The 17,372-nt window shown below is 40.9% G+C and overlaps 2 protein-coding genes across 4 annotated transcripts; both read left to right on the top strand.

Annotated features, from left to right (window-relative positions):
• The first annotated feature begins 1,533 nt into the window (after positions 1-1,533).
• Positions 1,534-6,411, top strand: LOC104422313 (serine/arginine-rich SC35-like splicing factor SCL33). 3 transcript variants are annotated; one of them, XM_010034604.3, is made up of 6 exons: positions 1,534-1,698; positions 2,954-3,114; positions 3,511-3,588; positions 4,429-4,593; positions 5,118-5,255; positions 5,893-6,411. In XM_010034604.3, the coding sequence occupies exons 2-6, from the start codon at positions 2,972-2,974 to the stop codon at positions 6,104-6,106; spliced, it is 738 nt and encodes a 245-aa protein (XP_010032906.1). In that variant the 5' UTR covers positions 1,534-1,698; positions 2,954-2,971; the 3' UTR covers positions 6,107-6,411. The 3 variants fall into 3 exon arrangements, with proteins under 3 accessions (XP_010032906.1, XP_010032907.1, XP_010032905.1); XM_010034605.3 differs by having other exon boundaries at positions 5,115-5,246; XM_010034603.3 differs by having other exon boundaries at positions 5,115-5,255.
• An 881-nt stretch (positions 6,412-7,292) lies between these two features.
• Positions 7,293-13,683, top strand: LOC104428929 (probable acyl-activating enzyme 18, peroxisomal). Its single transcript, XM_039303813.1, has 14 exons — positions 7,293-7,810; positions 8,454-8,583; positions 8,704-8,963; positions 9,493-9,694; positions 10,157-10,197; positions 10,486-10,614; positions 10,815-10,888; positions 10,970-11,190; positions 11,543-11,637; positions 11,724-11,940; positions 12,257-12,382; positions 12,537-12,635; positions 12,911-13,117; positions 13,329-13,683. The coding sequence occupies exons 1-14, from the start codon at positions 7,509-7,511 to the stop codon at positions 13,440-13,442; spliced, it is 2,217 nt and encodes a 738-aa protein (XP_039159747.1). The 5' UTR covers positions 7,293-7,508; the 3' UTR covers positions 13,443-13,683.
• Positions 13,684-17,372: the final 3,689 nt, after the last annotated feature.

The raw sequence follows: 17,372 nt of genomic DNA, 5'->3' as shown, positions 1-17,372 counted from the left end.
CCGGCAATGGATCCCGGTCCCAAGCAAGTCCATCTCCGACAATAAGGGCTGTATTGCGAGGACATGCTCGATGCGAAATTATGTAGTTCGTTGGCTGGCCTGATTGAATCGAACTAACTTCAATTCATATTACTATCCAAATTTCCATAGTACAGTTTGCCGAATTGCATCTTGAGGAGAGTTGACCTGAGATGGATCACACAAGATAGGCCTATCTTTCGGAAGTAAAGATTGAGTTGGAAACATAACTTGTATTTAATTTAATTTATGTCGATCAATGTGATCATAACCATTAAATATGCAAGCCCCTAATAAGACTCCCGTGATAAATGACTATGGTGATGTCAATCAACATTTTCTTGGTCAAATCTCGAAATCAGCTTGAATTGAGTTTTTCTCGGTTATTGAGAAAAAGGAAAAGAAAAAGTATTTATTCAGCTCAAAACCAGTGCTTGGCCCAAAGAGGATCTTTCCGTTTGGCCAGCGCTTTCCTCCAGAAATGTGGCAGCATGTCTTCCCACTTTTGCTTTCACCTAACTACAACATCAGCGTCGGTGAAAAAAAAAAAAAAAAAACTACAACATCAGCGCGTGCAGAGTCATTTTCCCATCAACACGTTAGGGGCATAGAACATTTCAAAGGTCAAAAATGGAATTTTGGTTCTTTTTTTCCTACGACAAATAATTAATTACATAAAAACCTCACAAACTTTAGAAATATCACGTATTATCCCTTATCTTTTAAATATCGCACGCTCGAGTGAATTTGTTTTTTTGTTTTTACTTTCCATTTCTAGAGAAATAAACAAATAAAAAGTGCCTTAATTCGAGAGAGAGATTCCTTGGTCGTCTCCTCCGTAGGGAATAATACCGAGTAAATTTAAATAAATGGACTGTGTGGAAAAGAATTGGAAAAGAATTCTTTTCTAAAAGGCCAATGAAAATATACGTTATATTGCCTTGACATAGCGGTTACAATTCCTAGCATGGGTTACAATTTGTGCACCTTTGACTACCTGAAACGACATGATTGTTTGAACCAAAAAATTTAAAAAAAAAATACCATGATTTCGGTGTCTGCCTTAATCATATAAAAGATTAAACCGTTGATTATTTAGAAAAAAAAACTGGGAGAATTTCATACAAAAGAATGAGGAGGGAAATGACACAAATGATCCTTAAGTTTTAGTTCAACATTTTTAATTTGATGTTCAATGTGATCTTTGCAGTTTAGCTTAATGTGCAACGTAATTCATAAAATTTTTATTTGTTTAATGTGGTTTAATTTAGTTTTTGGACTATATGAAAATATTTAATATTGTCTATCGACTTGAATTAATAAAAGATAATGTTGTATATTTTTATATAATTTAGGAATTAGAAGGAATAAAAAAAATTTAATATACAAATTAAAAATTCATGAATTATATTGTATACATATATTTTATAATTATGTTTAAAATTTTTGACTTTTTACCCCGGAAATATGCCCAGGAGAGTTGGCCATATTACTAACTTAGCCCTTACGAGTAACGGCCCCCCCCCTCCATCAATGCACAGCCGTCGTATAAAAGGCGCTGTGGCCTTCCAGCCCTAAGCCACCGCCCGCAGCTGCCGTCGACGCTCCCAGGGTCGCCTCTCGTCTCTCCCCATCAACCAATCTTCTCTCCGCATCCGCCGATCACCGCCGTCGCTCGAGGTCGCTCTCTCTCTCTCTCTCTCTCTCTCTCTTCCTCTCTACCTCTCCCTCTCTCTCTGCAACGCCTCAATTAGGGTTTGCGTTTCGAGTCTCGATTTCGGCGAGGTCGTTCGGGGCCCTCTCCCCTTTGCCCTAGCGTCCTCGATCTGCTCTTCCTTCCCCCGCGCTCCGCCTTTCCGTTTTCCCTTTCTCGCCCGCGATCGCTCGTGCTCGCGGGCGCGCCCGGCCCGACCCGAGGCTTCGGAGCGGTCGAGCTCCGGTGGTCGTGTCGGCAGAATCGGGCGATGGGTGGTCTCGGGAGTCGATGGTCGATGGGGATTTTGAGAAAGTTATCTAGTCACGACGTCTGTTCCCTTTCGAAATTTGAAACTGTATACATGTATTGGTAAATTTTGCGCCTTTGGAATTGTGTCTGGAGGAGATGGAAGAGAAACCTGAGGCACCAAATCAGTGGCCTTCGATGATGTGAAATAAGATTGTTTTCCTCTTTTAACCTTTTTATGATTCTTTGGACACCATGGCCGTGACATGTTTCGCTGAATTATGTTTAAATTTACCGATATGGAGCGGACTCGTGTATGTAAATCAGGGGTTAGGTGCACGAATTCGATTCTACCCTCAGCCACCTCCTGGCCTCTCTCTGCATGGTACTATGATAGGGTTAGAGTTTTGGGTTGTGAGAGCCATTGAGCTCCTTGAATTCTCTGTAGGCCATATTTCTATGCAAATGGAGAATATCTGAGTTAACACAGTCATTAACATCGAGGGTATTTGTCATTTGTCATTTTTTTTCTAAGTAATCACTTATGATCGATGATTCATTTATTTAGACCCTGAGGCTCATGACATTGAATACGGGTTCACGTGGCTCTGTTGTACAGATTTCTTATTCAGTACCTTTAGCTCTGGCATATGATAGTGGGGTACCTGTGTTTGGGTTCTTGGGATCTTGTGTAAAGGCTGTTGTGAATCGAGCTGATTACCCTGTTCTTATTGCTGTATTTCCCTTTGGTGTTATTAAGACAATGAAAATTTGCTTGTTTTTTTGGATGACATATGTGACTCCCTCTACCAGTGCCCGTATAACATTATGATTCGGTCAATCTGTCATTTAGTTGTCATATTATTTCTTTAATTTTCTCATTTCTTGTTAAAACAAAAGATGGGCGAGCTCCTTGATATCAAGCTATGCTGGTTGCTCTTACATTTCTTCTACATTTTTGTGTGCATACTGAAACATTTGTGTACTGTGTAGGGTTCATCAATCTTTCTAATGAGGGGAAGGAGCTACACCCCATCTCCCCCGAGGGGGTATGGCAGGAGAGGACGGAGCCCTAGTCCAAGGGGTCGTTATGTTGGTCGCAGCAGAGATATGCCTACTAGCCTTCTTGTTCGCAATCTTCGTCATGATTGCAGGTTTTCTTTTTATTTGTTTCTGCATTTCCTTCATGCTGTTTTGCAAAAATCTTAAGACCTTGTAGATCATTAACTATGTTCTTTATTAAACTTAATTTTTTGATTGCCATATTGGAATATAAAGTTGAAAGAGCATGAGTCAGTGGCTGGTTCTTTAAGGCACATCTAGGACTTCGTTTGATTTAATTGTTGCACATAATTCTTCCTGTTTCGCACTTCTTTTTTTGTTTTTTAAAGGAAAAAAAAATGGCATTGAACTAAAGACTTCATACTTGAGAAAATTAATATCCTGCGTTTTTTCTTCTTCCTGTCCTATGCATTCTTTTCTTTGAAAGCAAATGCTATTGGTTTCTTGTGGGCATGTTGCATACTATAACCTTTGACTAATTATTGCAGGCAAGAAGATCTTCGAAGGCCATTTGGGCAGTTTGGTGCACTTAAGGACATTTATTTGCCCAGGGACTACTACACTGGGTGAGCAACAGCAGCCAATTACATTAATGCTATCATGTAGTAGACTTTGGTTTCAGAATCCTTTGGAAGCTTCTATCTGATGCCAATTTTCTTCATATCTCCATTATGAGTTCACAAGTTTCATGTTTGATGTTGATTTAATAAAACTTAATGAGTCTTTTATCCATGCATCTGAAAATTTCTGTGTCATAACAATTCAAATAAATGTTCTCCTTGGATTTTATTTGCAAGGAATTTGAATACATGATTCTTATTCACAGTAAATTAGTAGAAATATCCAAGAGCTTGTGCATCCAAATGTTTTTTCCTAGTAATTGTTTTACTCGGTTTGTCTTCTTTCACTGTTTACATTTTGGTAAAATCATCTTCGGGAGATTGACTCAGCATGCTAAAGGGTTCATTTTTGCAAACTTTAATTTGGATCAGAGGGCCGCTTTCCGTGTTCTCCTTTGTCATCACAAGTTGGGTGTTTTATTGAAGTTGTTGAGATATTTACCCAGCGAAAATAAAGTTTTGAAGAGATCAATCAAGTAATTAGAGTTCATTTGAAGATGATGTTAATGGTAGTGAAGATTGGAAGGAAGTTGGGTTTGAATACATTGAGAAGATGTTCCAAGTCTTGAAGAATATCAAGTCATCTTAAAACTGACACTTGCAAGGTTAGCAGCCAGAGTGCTTGCTTTTACTTGCTTATCCTGACTTTATGGCTTGTTGGGGATATTCTGGCAAGTTACAAGCTGTGGTTTTCCCTGTGTATGTTGTTTGTTTTTTTGGCCTTTTCAAATGAACCCTGTAATGACTTTTTCCTGTATCTCTCTCCGTCTCTCTCTCTATATGCAGAGAACCACGTGGTTTTGGTTTCGTCCAATATGTAGATCCTGCTGATGCTGCAGAGGCTAAGTACCATATGGATGGATATGTGCTTCTTGGTCGGGAGTTGACTGTTGTATTTGCAGAAGAGAATAGAAAGAAACCTACTGAAATGAGGGCGAGGGAGCGCGTAAGGTGCCTTCCGTCTCCATAACTGTATAATTTATCCATGGTGAATAGTAGCACAAGTCTATATAATGCGGTAGAATTTTCTATAATTTGTTTGAGTTATTTTGGCATAGAGGGTCATTGACAGTGTTGTGAAGGATCCTAGACATGCATATGCTTAGTTGATTATCTGTTCTGCAGTACATTGGTAGAAACATTTGGAAAGGGTTTATTATTCTTTGGAGGAGGTTAGGAAGAAATCCTGAAATGGAATCATATGTACAGTGGAGGGCATCGTCATGAATGAATGGTTGTATACCCGTGTTAATGAGTTATAGGATGAGGTGGAAGAGAATCAGGTTTGGTGGAACACTGTCCGCATCTACTTGGAGTTAATAATTGATAAATTAAATACAGGAACCTACTGGAGGCTGGTCTTGTTTTTTTTTTTTTTTTTTTTAATTTCTTTTTAAGAAAAAGTGTGCATTACTTTTTTCTTTAAAAAAAGAAGAAAAAAATTGGATTTAATTCTCCTGGTTCCAATGCAGCAGCCGAGACAGCAGCCGAGGCAGAAATGATCGAAGACGGTCTCCGGCGGGATATTCCCGGTCTCCACCTCCTCGCCAAGCAAGATCTCGGTCCCGTAGTCGTGATTATTACTCCCCTCCTGCGAAAAGAAGGTACTCAGGGTATGTGACCTGCTTTGATTTCTTGTTTCTTGCTGTAGGTTCTATTTCCTCCCTCAGTTGATTTGGGGAGGGGGAAAGAAAACCATATTGATTGTTGAATAGGGCAAATAAATAAGAAGGCATGCAATGGCTAATGCTCTCTGGGCTTGTCTGTAACTCTTTCATCCTGTTGTAAAGCTATTTTTCTATGGGACCTTCCCTATAAACATCTTCACCTCAGTAGACTTGAGCTGGATCTAGTGAATATGGTTTTATTCTCATCAACGTGCAGTTTATGGCAATTTAATTTTCTTTTTCTGGTACTTAGTCTATGTTGGATCATTCAACATGTGTGCGAACTTTTTTGGCATAAGTCGTGTGCTGTGATATAATAACTCCTGATGACTTTGAGTCAATATCTGACGGTATGCATTTTATTATCATTTGGTGAGGTTTTGAACTTGTGCGAGAAATTTGTTCTTGGTATGTCGTAATCATTGTTTTTTTGGGGATCTCATTATCTGTCCAGTTGCAAGAGATTTTAGTTGATACATCTTTCTGTAAGATTCTAAAATTTTGGTTTATGCAGTGATAATTTCGAGTTCCAAAGCTGTTGCATATTTTTGTCATATGATGCGATGCATTTTTTTTGGGTCAGATCTGCTTCACCTCAAGAGAAAAGGCACGGCCAAGAGAAGTCATACTCCCCACGTCCCAGTCGGGAGAGGTCATACTCACGATCCCCGCCTATCAATGGTTCCCGAAGCCTCAGTGAAAGTCCGGCCCGAGGCAAAAGCAGGAGCCGAAGCCGAAGCCCTCCTCTTGAAGACTATGCCAGGGAGCCAAATGGAGATGGGACTCCTAGTCAGTAACCAGCCGATAGGATTCCAGACTTTCTTTCATATTTTGTCTTGAGTTTGATAATCTCTCTGTTGCACCTTTGTGGTTTGTTGTCATTATGTATGTAGACTCCTCTGCTGTTGGCGTTAAATATTGTAGGACGTCCTTTTCATGTCGCAATCTGATGGAGATTGCATGATGAACTTAATTTTGTTGATTGTTGGTGGATTCGGCCCTCGGGTGTCTCTGTTAGTGTGGAAATAGTGAACTTAATTGACGTGCACCGGGATGTCACTGTCTACTATGTAAAATATATGGGTGTTTCTTGATGGGAAAATTAACTGTTTCGGACTTAGGAATTTAATTTATGGTCAGATTGGATCTAGGAATTTGGACAGGTAAGAATGATTAACATGTAGGAGGTGGGACAATCAAATGTTATTGAAGATGATCTTGAGGATGTGCTTCGGTTGATGAAACATATGGGCATTCTGAGCGAGCTGGCTGTAGCACATGAGCTGCAAAAGTTTATTGTTGTCCGATAGAGACCTTGATCAAACTACTTATCGTTCTAATCTGTTCTTAGGACATTTTGGCGGGATGGAGATCTCAGCGTCCGGAGTTTTGTTTTGCTTATCGTCATGTCCAACTGGAAAATAAATATTTGGTTGGAAGTGTCCTCTCATGTCCAACTGGAAAATAAATATGTTTGGTTGGAAGTGTCCTCTCAACAGATGTCAGGGGATCAAAACATTTGAGGTGAGATTTAGCTAAAGCTGCCATTCAAAATGATACCTACCCCCTTTGGGTTCTAGCTACGAAGTAGGTATCATTCTACTTACGCATGTTGCCGAAAGCCTACATCGCAGTCGCATTTCACTAAAAATTACAAATCACGTAATCGCCGGCCGGCTGGCCATCTGACGCCAGCTTGCCTAGATAGTGCCCGCTCAATTGGCAAAAAGTATGCGAACCGTTTGAAAGTGCGGAAAAGCTAGTTACCAAGCACAAGCCGGAACTCTCTCTACAACCAACATGGCGATGTCCAAGGGCTATTCTGGTCTGGATGGGAATGGTAACACGTCTCTTTCCGAATTATAGAGAAAGCTGCTGTGCCTGGGTTGGTGTTTAAGTGCTACTGACGAGGCGATTCCAGAAATCGCCACCCGACGTTCTCCACAAAACATGTCCTAACCAACTACCTACCTCTGCCTTGTGGTATTTGACAACCTTGAACTGTCTCATCACCTGATCACCCATAACAAAATTTCAGACGAATGAGACGACATCTCAAGAAATTATTGACTTAAACAAAGACAAATCACGTGGTCCCTCGTCAACCCACGTCCCTCACCTACTACTCCAATGGCGCCTCCTAATGAAGTGTCAAGCGACTGACGCTCGTTGCCCAGAGAGAGGGAGAGGGAGAAGGAGATGGGCAATCCGAAGAGCATCGGCGAGGTGGGCGTGGATGACCTGGTGGAGGCGGGCCTGTCCAGGGAAGCCGCCGCCGAGCTCGAGCGGACGCTCCGGGAGTCGGTGGCCCGAGCCCGGCGGTCCGGGACGCCGTCGCCGGGGCTCGAGCTCGACCCGAGGGGGGTGTGGAGAGAGCTGGCGAGCGCCGGGGCGTTGAAGCCGTCGCACCCGCACCGGGTGCATCAGCTGGTGTACTACTCGGTGTACTCCGGTTGGGACGCCTCCGCTCGGGGCCCTCCTCTCTACTGGTTCCCTTCTCTGTAAGGAGCCTTCTCTTGCAGCTGTTTTCGCCGTTCTCTGTTTCTTATCATTCCGTTGGCCATTTCGCGGATTCTTTTTGTTCTTTTTGTCTTTGTTGGGTTCTTTGCATGGACGATGTAGGATCAATGTTGAAAGATAGTGTCTGAAAATGTGCTTTCGGTGGTGCTTGGCGCTTTTTCTTGGAATGGCGGTTACTTGGTTGATAGAAGTAGAATGAGCCTGGACACACTCTTAAGGAGGCAAGGGAGAATGTATAAGAAGGAAAAGGGACAGCGAGTTTACGTGGAGTGGGTCGGTGGCCCAGTTAGCAATTGTGAATTTATCGAACCACTGGTGAAAAAGGTGATGGTCCGTATTTTGCACGTAGCGAGCGTAAATGATGCGATTGGCCTTAATTTATAGCATTTCTGTCTATGGGAAATAGATGAATGTTGCTAGTTGTGAATCAGGATTGATTCCTTTTTCTGTTCAAATCCTTCCGGATGACTTACTTGTGCATTTGCAGACTTAAAATATGTATGATTGGCTGAGGTTGTGGTGAATATTTGCTGCAAGGCATTCATGTGCGGCTCTTGGAATTGTCTCTGAATTCAATCATTTTGTGCTCAAATCTAAACCGATGCAGTATTCCTTTCTTGACAGGTCCCAATCGAAAGAAACAAACTTGGGCCGTCTCATGGAATCGCATGGCAGAAAGCTTCTGGGGTCATCATACAAGAATCCCATAATGAGCTTTAGCCTTTTTCAGAAATTCTCCGTGGAGCATCCTGATGTAAGTCTGTTTCTGTGTACCGGAAAGAGCCCACTTAATTTGTTCTCCACTTAGAGATTTCCATGGCTCCTAGCGACTTTCTATGCTCATAATATATCGGATTCTTTTAACTGATTCCAGGTCTACTGGTCGATAGTTCTTAATGAACTCTCACTTTCATTTCATCGTCCCCCAAGCTGCATTCTCGACACCAGTGACAAATCAAAGCCCCGGGGTATGTGGCTTCCGGGGGCGGTATTCAACATAGCTGAATGCTGTTTATTGCCCTCACAGCAACAGAGGAGAGGGGATGACAGCATAGCCTTAGTATGGAGAGATGAAGGCTATGATCACATGAATGTTAACCGTATGACACTAAAAGAGCTTCGAGAACAAGTAATGTATGCTCTTCTTCCTCTGATGCTAGCGTAATTTTGCTCCTGCGAGAGGTCAATGTTTGCAAAAAGCCATGCTTACCTTTTACCTAAGTTCTGAGTCGATGAAATCAAATCATGGATTTGGGATCAATGCCTGTCCCAAAATGCTAATTGTTGAAGCACATTGCCCTTCTACCCAGACAATCAAACTCATGCGAGTGCTCACACAGCCTCGATGATGTAATTTCATTGTCCGAGATATTCATAATCAATGTGAAATGTGACATAATTTCAAATCTTTAAAAAATGCCAGCTCCATTGGTTTCTCCTTACTTTTCAAATCATTTTCCTGTTCTTTTTTTAGCATTGTGCTTGACAATGACGAGACTGCAATAACCACATTAATAGATTCGAAGCCTTTTCCCATCAAGTAGATTGCCTCCACTATCCTCGCGCCATTGACCTCGGTTGAACTATTGCTCTTTGTAAACTAGTAAAACTTGCCGGTCCATTTTCACTTTGCTGTTCCTAACAGAAATAGAAATACAAGCAGGTTGGTGGCAAATGCTCTGGACGCGACATTCTCAAAGGGAGACGCGATTGCAATCGACATGCCAATGACGGTCCATGCTGTTATCATATATTTGGCAATAGTACTTGGCGGATTTGTTGTTGTATCAATAGCTGACAGTTTCGCACCCAAGGAAATTGCAAGCCGTCTGCACATTTCCAAGGCAAAAGGAATCTTTACTCAGGTGACCTCTCATTCTCGTGAGTTATCAAGCTGTCTATAAATGCTGTTTGCTTGGAACTTCAAGTTCTGATTTGTCAACTTTAACAAGAGCTGAAGCAGAGGGAAGTAGTTATAGCATATGACAAAGTTACACTTATCAACGAAGTTACACCTATTGATATTTATATAGGAGATTTCATTACAGAAATGCATGACCTAACCGTGGGAATCTCTTTAATATTCTGTTGGTATATATATGTGACCCTATTGCTTTATTAGTCTTTAAGCCAAAAGCTTGCTTTCACTTGTCAATGTATCACCTAGATTAAGTTTTATTTCCTTCAAGTGGTTGCTGGTTGAAGTTTTTTCTGTAATGTTTAAGCAGGCTTCAGATAAAATTTTCAGCTCGCATGAAATTTCATGCTTCTTCTAGGAGTTAACTGCAATACTATATGAACTATAAATTATTCTTCATATGTTTCAGGATTTTATACAAAGAGGAGGCTGGAAGTTTCCATTGTATAGGTAAATTGGTCACTTCATTTCTTCTTTGTAGCGACTTTTCTCTTGATAATAAACCAATTCGATAAAAAAAGATGAAAATGGAGAAGAAACGGATCGAGTGTGTCTGACAGTCTCATTGCATTTTTTCCCTTACGAGTTTTAGCTGTCATATCATCTCACTTGTCATATTTGGCTTTACTCTGACATTAAGTGCTTATCTTGTGTAAATTTACCCGTACTTTAGAGAGTACTAGAAGGCGGATATTCTGTTAACGAACTAACAGCGGGTGTTCTTCTCCACCCTTGCAGTCGAGTTGTGGAAGCTAATCCAGTGAAAGCGATTGTGCTCCCTGTGGCTGGAGATAGCGTGGGCGTGAAGTTGAGAGAGCAAGACATATCATGGAAAGCTTTTCTTTCGCAAGTGGATCATGTTCCAAGGTATCACCAGCATTTGCATTGCCTAGTATTTCCCCAAAAAGAGTATACAGGTCGACAAGAGAACGTATTGTTAGCTCTCCTTCAAGTCTTTAATTAACATCATCCCTATTTCGAAAGTCTTTTGAGTAGTCATGAACTTGTGATTGTCGGTCGACAAGATGTGACATGCACAGAAGTATGATTTCTGTTACTTTCTGCAGAAGGCATTATTACCCAGCCTTTTACCAAAGTACCGACTCTGTGACAAATATTCTCTTTTCTTCTGGAACTACAGGTAGTGTAAGTTGAAGACAGCGCCTTGTTTACACCTAACTTTGAGAATTCTGTGATGTAATTCCTTCCTGCGAATAATTAGGAGAACCAAAAGCGATACCCTGGACTCAACTCTCGCCTATCCGATGTGGTGCTGATTCGTGGGCTCATATGGATGTTCAGGCTGGAGACGTGCTCTGCTGGCCTACAAACTTAGGGTGGGTCATGGGACCGATTTCACTCTACTCTTGCTTTCTAGCTGGTGCAACTCTCGCTCTTTACCATGGATCTCCACTAGGACGTGATTTTGGAAAATTTGTTCAGGTGAGGCCTGCAGTCCTGGCAGTTTACTTTTTTCTTTGCATGGATCACCCCTTTTCCTTTGTTTTCTCCTATCATGGGGGAACATATACAAGGCCATGCTAAATTGTTGCAGACAAGATTTTGTTATCTTAGCATGCATGATTTTGTAATAGTAATGTTATGTCAATGCTAAAATATTTCATACTCCATTTTTAATTATATTTGTGTCTGACAGCCGTGCAATGCGCGGTAAACACCAGCTTTTATAGGCAATTTTAGCAGCTTCAGATCAATTCTTGTAGTTGGGCACTAACAGATAGCACTTATAAAGTTGTTAACCAGACTTTCTCTCCTGTTCCTGCATCTATTTCAGGATGCAGGAGTGACCATTTTGGGCACAGTACCAAGTTTAGTAAAAACATGGAAGAGCACGCAGTGTATGGAAGGACTCGATTGGACAAAGATCAGGTTTTCTTTCTTCTTTTCATCAAATTTGTCACATGATCATCAAAATGTTTTGTAAAGAAGTAACAAGATTATGAATGGTGGCTCAGGTCATTTGGCTCCACAGGGGAAACATCCAATGTCGACGACGACCTCTGGCTTTCTTCCAAGTCCTTCTATAGCCCCATTATAGAGTGTTGTGGTGGCACAGAGCTCGCATCATCTTACATTCAAGGAAATCATCTGCAGCCTCAAGCTTTTGGAGCATTTAGCAATGCTTCCATGACGACCGGCTTTGTCATCCTGGACGACCATGGAGTCCCTCGAGTAAGATTCTCTCTAGTAAAGGAGGTTCTCTGTTGAGGGATGCGCACCAACAGTGTTTATGAGCCTTAGAAGAAGCTAATTGAATTTAGTTTGAAGACCATCTCGTTTAGCTCTTTACTGTAGTAACCACAAATTTCTCAGGGCGTGGACATGGGTATTTCACAAATCATGGCCCTTCACCAAGTAGTCTTAATTGCAGGTTCCACAGCGCTGCTGGAAACTGCTTCAGATGATGAATTTTAGGAATAACATATTTTAACGAACCAATCAATCCCTTCTATGATACATAATTAATTTCCTGTCTCATTGCGTACAGCCAGATGATCAACCTTGTGTTGGCGAAGTGGGACTGTTCCCTATTTACATGGGTGCAACTGATAGGCTGCTCAATGCTGATCATGAGGAAGTTTACTTCAAGGGAATGCCAACATACAAGGGGGTGGTATGCCATGTTGATTTGTGGAATATTCGTGGCTTACTCATTCCATTTTCCTTCTCTGGATGCGGATGTTTTGTCGCTACTGGAAATTTATGCTTAGTAAACTTAGTAGATTGATGGAAGAAACGTGGCCTGAAAAATTCAAACGAACTTGCAGCAACTGAGGAGACATGGAGACATCATTAAGAGAACTGTTGGAGGGTACTATATTGTACAAGGGAGGGCCGATGACACAATGAACCTTGGTGGCATTAAGGTACGACCCTTCAAATTTCACTCTTTATAAAAACATCTAAAAGTACTTAAGAACTTTGCTGTTGTACTAAATTGGATATGCCGGCGATATGTGGTATAGTGGTGGAAGGCAAAGTAGCTAACAAGCTCTAATATGGTTCTCCTGGGTCAAAAGAATGTTGCAACTTCCTGGGTCAAAAGAATGTTGCAACTTCCACCTAAAACTTTTTGCTTATGCTGTTTTTTGGGTCTGCGAATTTGTTTTCCTCTTCTAATGTGGACCATTTGGTATTGCAGACTAGTTCTGTTGAGATTGAGCGCGTCTGTGATAGAGCAGATGAATCTATACTAGAGAGTGCCGCAATAAGTCTAGCACCATCCACCGGCGGTCCAGAACAGTTGGTCATCCTTGTGGTGCTCAAGAAGGGGTGTAAGGCTGAACCGAATGATCTGAAGATGAAATTCTCGAAAGCCATCCAGCGAAACCTCAACCCTTTGTTCAAGGTTTGATCCTTGAGATGTAAATGCTGATGCATCAGTGCATTTTGAAGCTGCTCATGGTTTGCTTTTTGTGAAGTAAAAATTAAGGTCGAACTCAATGAATGGTCACGAAATTCAACAATCGGAAGATTATCTCTAATCTTTGGTCCAACGCATTTGTTTCATCTGAACATGCATGAGGATCGCTGACTGGAATGTCTCAATTGATTGACAGGTAAGCTCTGTCAAGATTGTTGCCGAGTTCCCTCGAACGGCTTCTAACAAGCTACTGAGGAGAGTGTTGAGGGATCAGATGCGACAACAGCTCTTAGCGCAGAGTAAGCTGTAGAGGCATCTGGGAAGTAATGTCCCATATTCTTGCTGCGACTGTCGATGTGCAGGTTCCGATTCTAGATTCCAACTTCCTGCTTGTGAGATATAAATTGGGTTGAAGGAAATCTGTGAGAATTAATAGTTGGAATAAGAAGCACCATCCGGTTGAAATTCAGAACACTTGTCTTTTCAATAATAATGACATCATGTTGTTTCGGAATCGAGTTGAAGTTGATTTGGGTGTGAAGTTTTTCCTCGCAGAGTTTTGTTAAGGAGTGCTCAGGATACTTATTAATTCCACGTCACATGAGTAAAGCAGTTTATTGCAGCACAGTCACCCTACCAAAACATCATCTGAACGAGGCATGATTCATGGGCAGACACTCACGATCAAGTTCACTTTCCATGAAGTATCATCCACATGTTCGTAAAGGTCAAAGACGAAACGAAAGATTCAGAAACTCTCCGGTAAACGACGCACATGTTCATGAAGCATCGTCCATATGTTCGTAAACCACGCACCGTAATGGACCCACCAAGCCATCGACCTTCGACGACTCACGTTTAGGCCGTTCGAGATTTGAATCATCGATGCCCTTATATCCGAACTGTTCCCGTGTGCTCGGTGTGACCGTGATTGGAAGACGTGTGCTCGGTGTGACCGTGATTGGAAGACGAAACGAATGACGGGGACGTGCGGGAAATCGCATTAGGGACCATCGTCGTTGTCGCATTCTGTCTTTGTTGCCATGCGGAAACCTCGCTCATTACGCGTGTTCTTTTCAACGTTTTGGTTGTGGCATTATTGGAGCGGAGGAGTGCGGAAGAAAGTGACTGGCGGCGACAAGATAGTTGTTAAACTATTGATCCAATTTATAGAAACTTTGAGATTGATATTAGTTAGAAAATTCAAGAAAAATCCTTAAGAAAATCGAGCTTAGGTGGCAAAGAATGGGAATGGGAATGGGAATGGCAAAAAATCCTTAAGCATAAATGTAAAAGTCTCTAGAAGAACTACAATTTAGAATTTCCTAGATGAAGCCTACATGAACAACATTCTAGAGAAATCTAGAATGTTGTACTAAGGCGCTGACTCATGCCTATAAATAGGAGTTAGTGGATGTTTGTGTTGTAGAAAAAAACTAGAAATACTCTTTCCTTTGTAATACAAACTATCATAATAAAAATTCTGTTTTTTTACCCATACTCCCTTGCCATTGTAGTCCACTTATATCCACCCATACTTCACACATACACACTTGCACGCACACACAAGCTTCCGCAAATACAGTATTAGAGCCACGTTTTTGGTTGGTATCGGGCGTTTGTCCTACCTACCCATTCCTAAAACCACCCTTTCCAAATACCCAATAACTAAACCATGGCCAAGTCTACCTCATCCTCATTTCCCATTCCCATTTTTGATGGGAACAATTATGACTTTTGGAGGATAAAAATGACTACATTCTTGATGGTCCAAGACTTATGGGACATCGTGGAAAAAGGTTGCGAGGCTCCGCAAGTGTTTCGAAGGATCAACTACAAAATGATGCAAGGGCATTATACTTTATCCAGCAAGCACTCTCAGAAACCGTATTTCCAAGAATAATTGGAGCAAGGATTGCAAAAGGGGCTTGGGAAATACTATGAGAAGAGTTTCAAGGATCGGAAAAGGTACGCACTATTCGCCTTCAAACTCTGAGAAGAGATTTTGAGAATTCTAAAATGAAAAATTATAAGACTGTACAAGAATATTGTGGAAAATTAATGGAACTAGTTAATCAAATGAGAGCCTATGGAGATGGGATAACTGATCAAAGAGTTGTTGAGAAAACATTGGTGTCTCTTACCAAAAAATACAACATGGTGTCCATAGTTACAACTATAGAAGGACTATAGAAGGAACTAAGGACTTGACGACCCTATCAGTGAGTGAATTAATTGGCTCTCTAAGCACATGAGAAAAGACTAATGGCACAAGATGAAGATTCAGTTGAAAGTGCCTTTCAGTCTAAAATAAATATACGGTCTCATCAATCTAAAAATGGTGGAAGGAGCTCATGGAAAAATAAAAAAAGGAGGAGAAACTATAAAAAAAAGGAAAATTATCCACCTTGTGGTATTTGCAAGGAAACAAATCATTTGGAGAAGGATTGTTGGTTTAAAAATAAAAAATAATGTCGCTTTTGTAAAAGATATGGCCATGTAGAAAAAGATTGTCACTCGAAAACAAATAATTGAGCAAACTATGTAGAAAAAAAAACGAAAGTGAAGAGAATACATTCTACGCAGGCCAAGTGGCAAATGATAATAAAAATGAAACATGGTACATTGATAGTGGGTGTAGCAATCACATGACGGGGGACGAATCTATATTCACTGATATTGATAAGTCGGTGAAATCCCAAGTAAAGTTGGGCAATGGTGCATTAGTAGATGTCAAAGGAAAAGGCACCATCGCCGTGGAAACGAATAAATGCCCAAAATATATACATACTGTATATCTAGTCCCTTGTCTTGCACAAAATCTCTTAAGTGTGGGCCAAATGATACAAAGTGGGTATTCTCTATATTTTAATAGAGATGCCTGCATTATCTATGATAAACTCTGTTAAGATGAAAAATAACAATTTTCCTATTCGATGGAAATATGTCAAAGATATAGCCATGAAAGCTCAACTTGATGATTCATGGCTATGGCATCGAAGATTTGGCCACTTCAATTTTGCTGGGCTAAAAACTCTCCATCATAAAAATACGATGAGAGATTTTCCAACCATTACAGAAATTTCAGATGTTTGTGAAGGCTGTCTTCTTGAAAAACAACAAAGACAGTCCTTCCCATTTGGAGGTGCATGGAGAGCTAATAAGCCATTGGAACTTGTCCACACGGACGTGTGTGGTCCGATGAGGACACCTATACCTAGTCAAAATAAATATTTCATCCTATTCATTGATGATTACACAAGAATGACATGGGTATACTTTCTTCAAGAAAGATCAAAGGCTTTCTCTATCTTTAGAAAATTCAAGAGCCATGTCGAGAATCAAAGTGGCCAAAGAATCAAAGTCCTAAGGAGTGACAGAGGCACATAATACAATTCAAAGGAGTTTAATAAATTTTGTGAAGATGGAGGAGTCCATCATCAACTGACTATTGGCTACGCTCCAGAGCAAAATGGAGTAGCAGAAAGGAAGAATAGAACCTTCATAGAGATGGTGAGGTCCATGCTAAAGGAGAAAGGCCTTCCCAACACTTTTTGGGCAAAAGCAGTTTATACTGCAGTATACCTATTAAACAGGTGTCCAACTAAAGCAGTCCAAAATAAAACTCCAGTCGAAGCATGGAGTGGACAGAAGCCTTCAGCAAAGCACCTCAAGGTATTCAGATGCATATGCTACGTCCACATCCCTGCTCATAAAAGGAGTAAGCTAGATGAAAAGACAGAAAATGGAATATTCCTTGGCTACAGTGACCAATCAAAAGGCTATTGGATTTACAATCTAATAACCAAGAAGCTTATGATTAGTCGAGACATTGAGTTTGACGAGAATGTTGCCTAGAATTGGGAGGACGAAAAGATTGAGAAGAAGTACATTATCTTGCCAAACATACCACCTGCTCAAGAGGAGTCAACGTCACAAGAAGAAGGAGAAGTATCGGATTCCACCACTCATGACATAACTCCACCAAGCTCTCCAAGAGTGACGCAAGAAGAATCTACTCCAAAGTCTCTAGTACTAAGGGTAAAAGCCCTTAGAAGAATTTATGACACATGCAACTTTGCTATTTTGGAACCAAAAAACTACGAACAAGCATCCAAGAAGAAATCTGGATAAAAGCCATGGAGGAAGAGATCAAGATGATCGAGAAAAATGAAACTTGGGAGCTTGTCAATCAACCCGAAAACAAAGAGATCATTGGCGTCAAGTGGGTTTACAAGAT

Source organism: Eucalyptus grandis, chromosome 10 (assembly GCF_016545825.1).
Source record: "Eucalyptus grandis isolate ANBG69807.140 chromosome 10, ASM1654582v1, whole genome shotgun sequence".
In the NCBI taxonomy this organism is placed as follows: Eukaryota; Viridiplantae; Streptophyta; class Magnoliopsida; order Myrtales; family Myrtaceae; genus Eucalyptus; species Eucalyptus grandis.
Note: the sequence above shows the minus strand (reverse complement) of the source record. Positions and strands in the feature narration are given on the sequence as shown.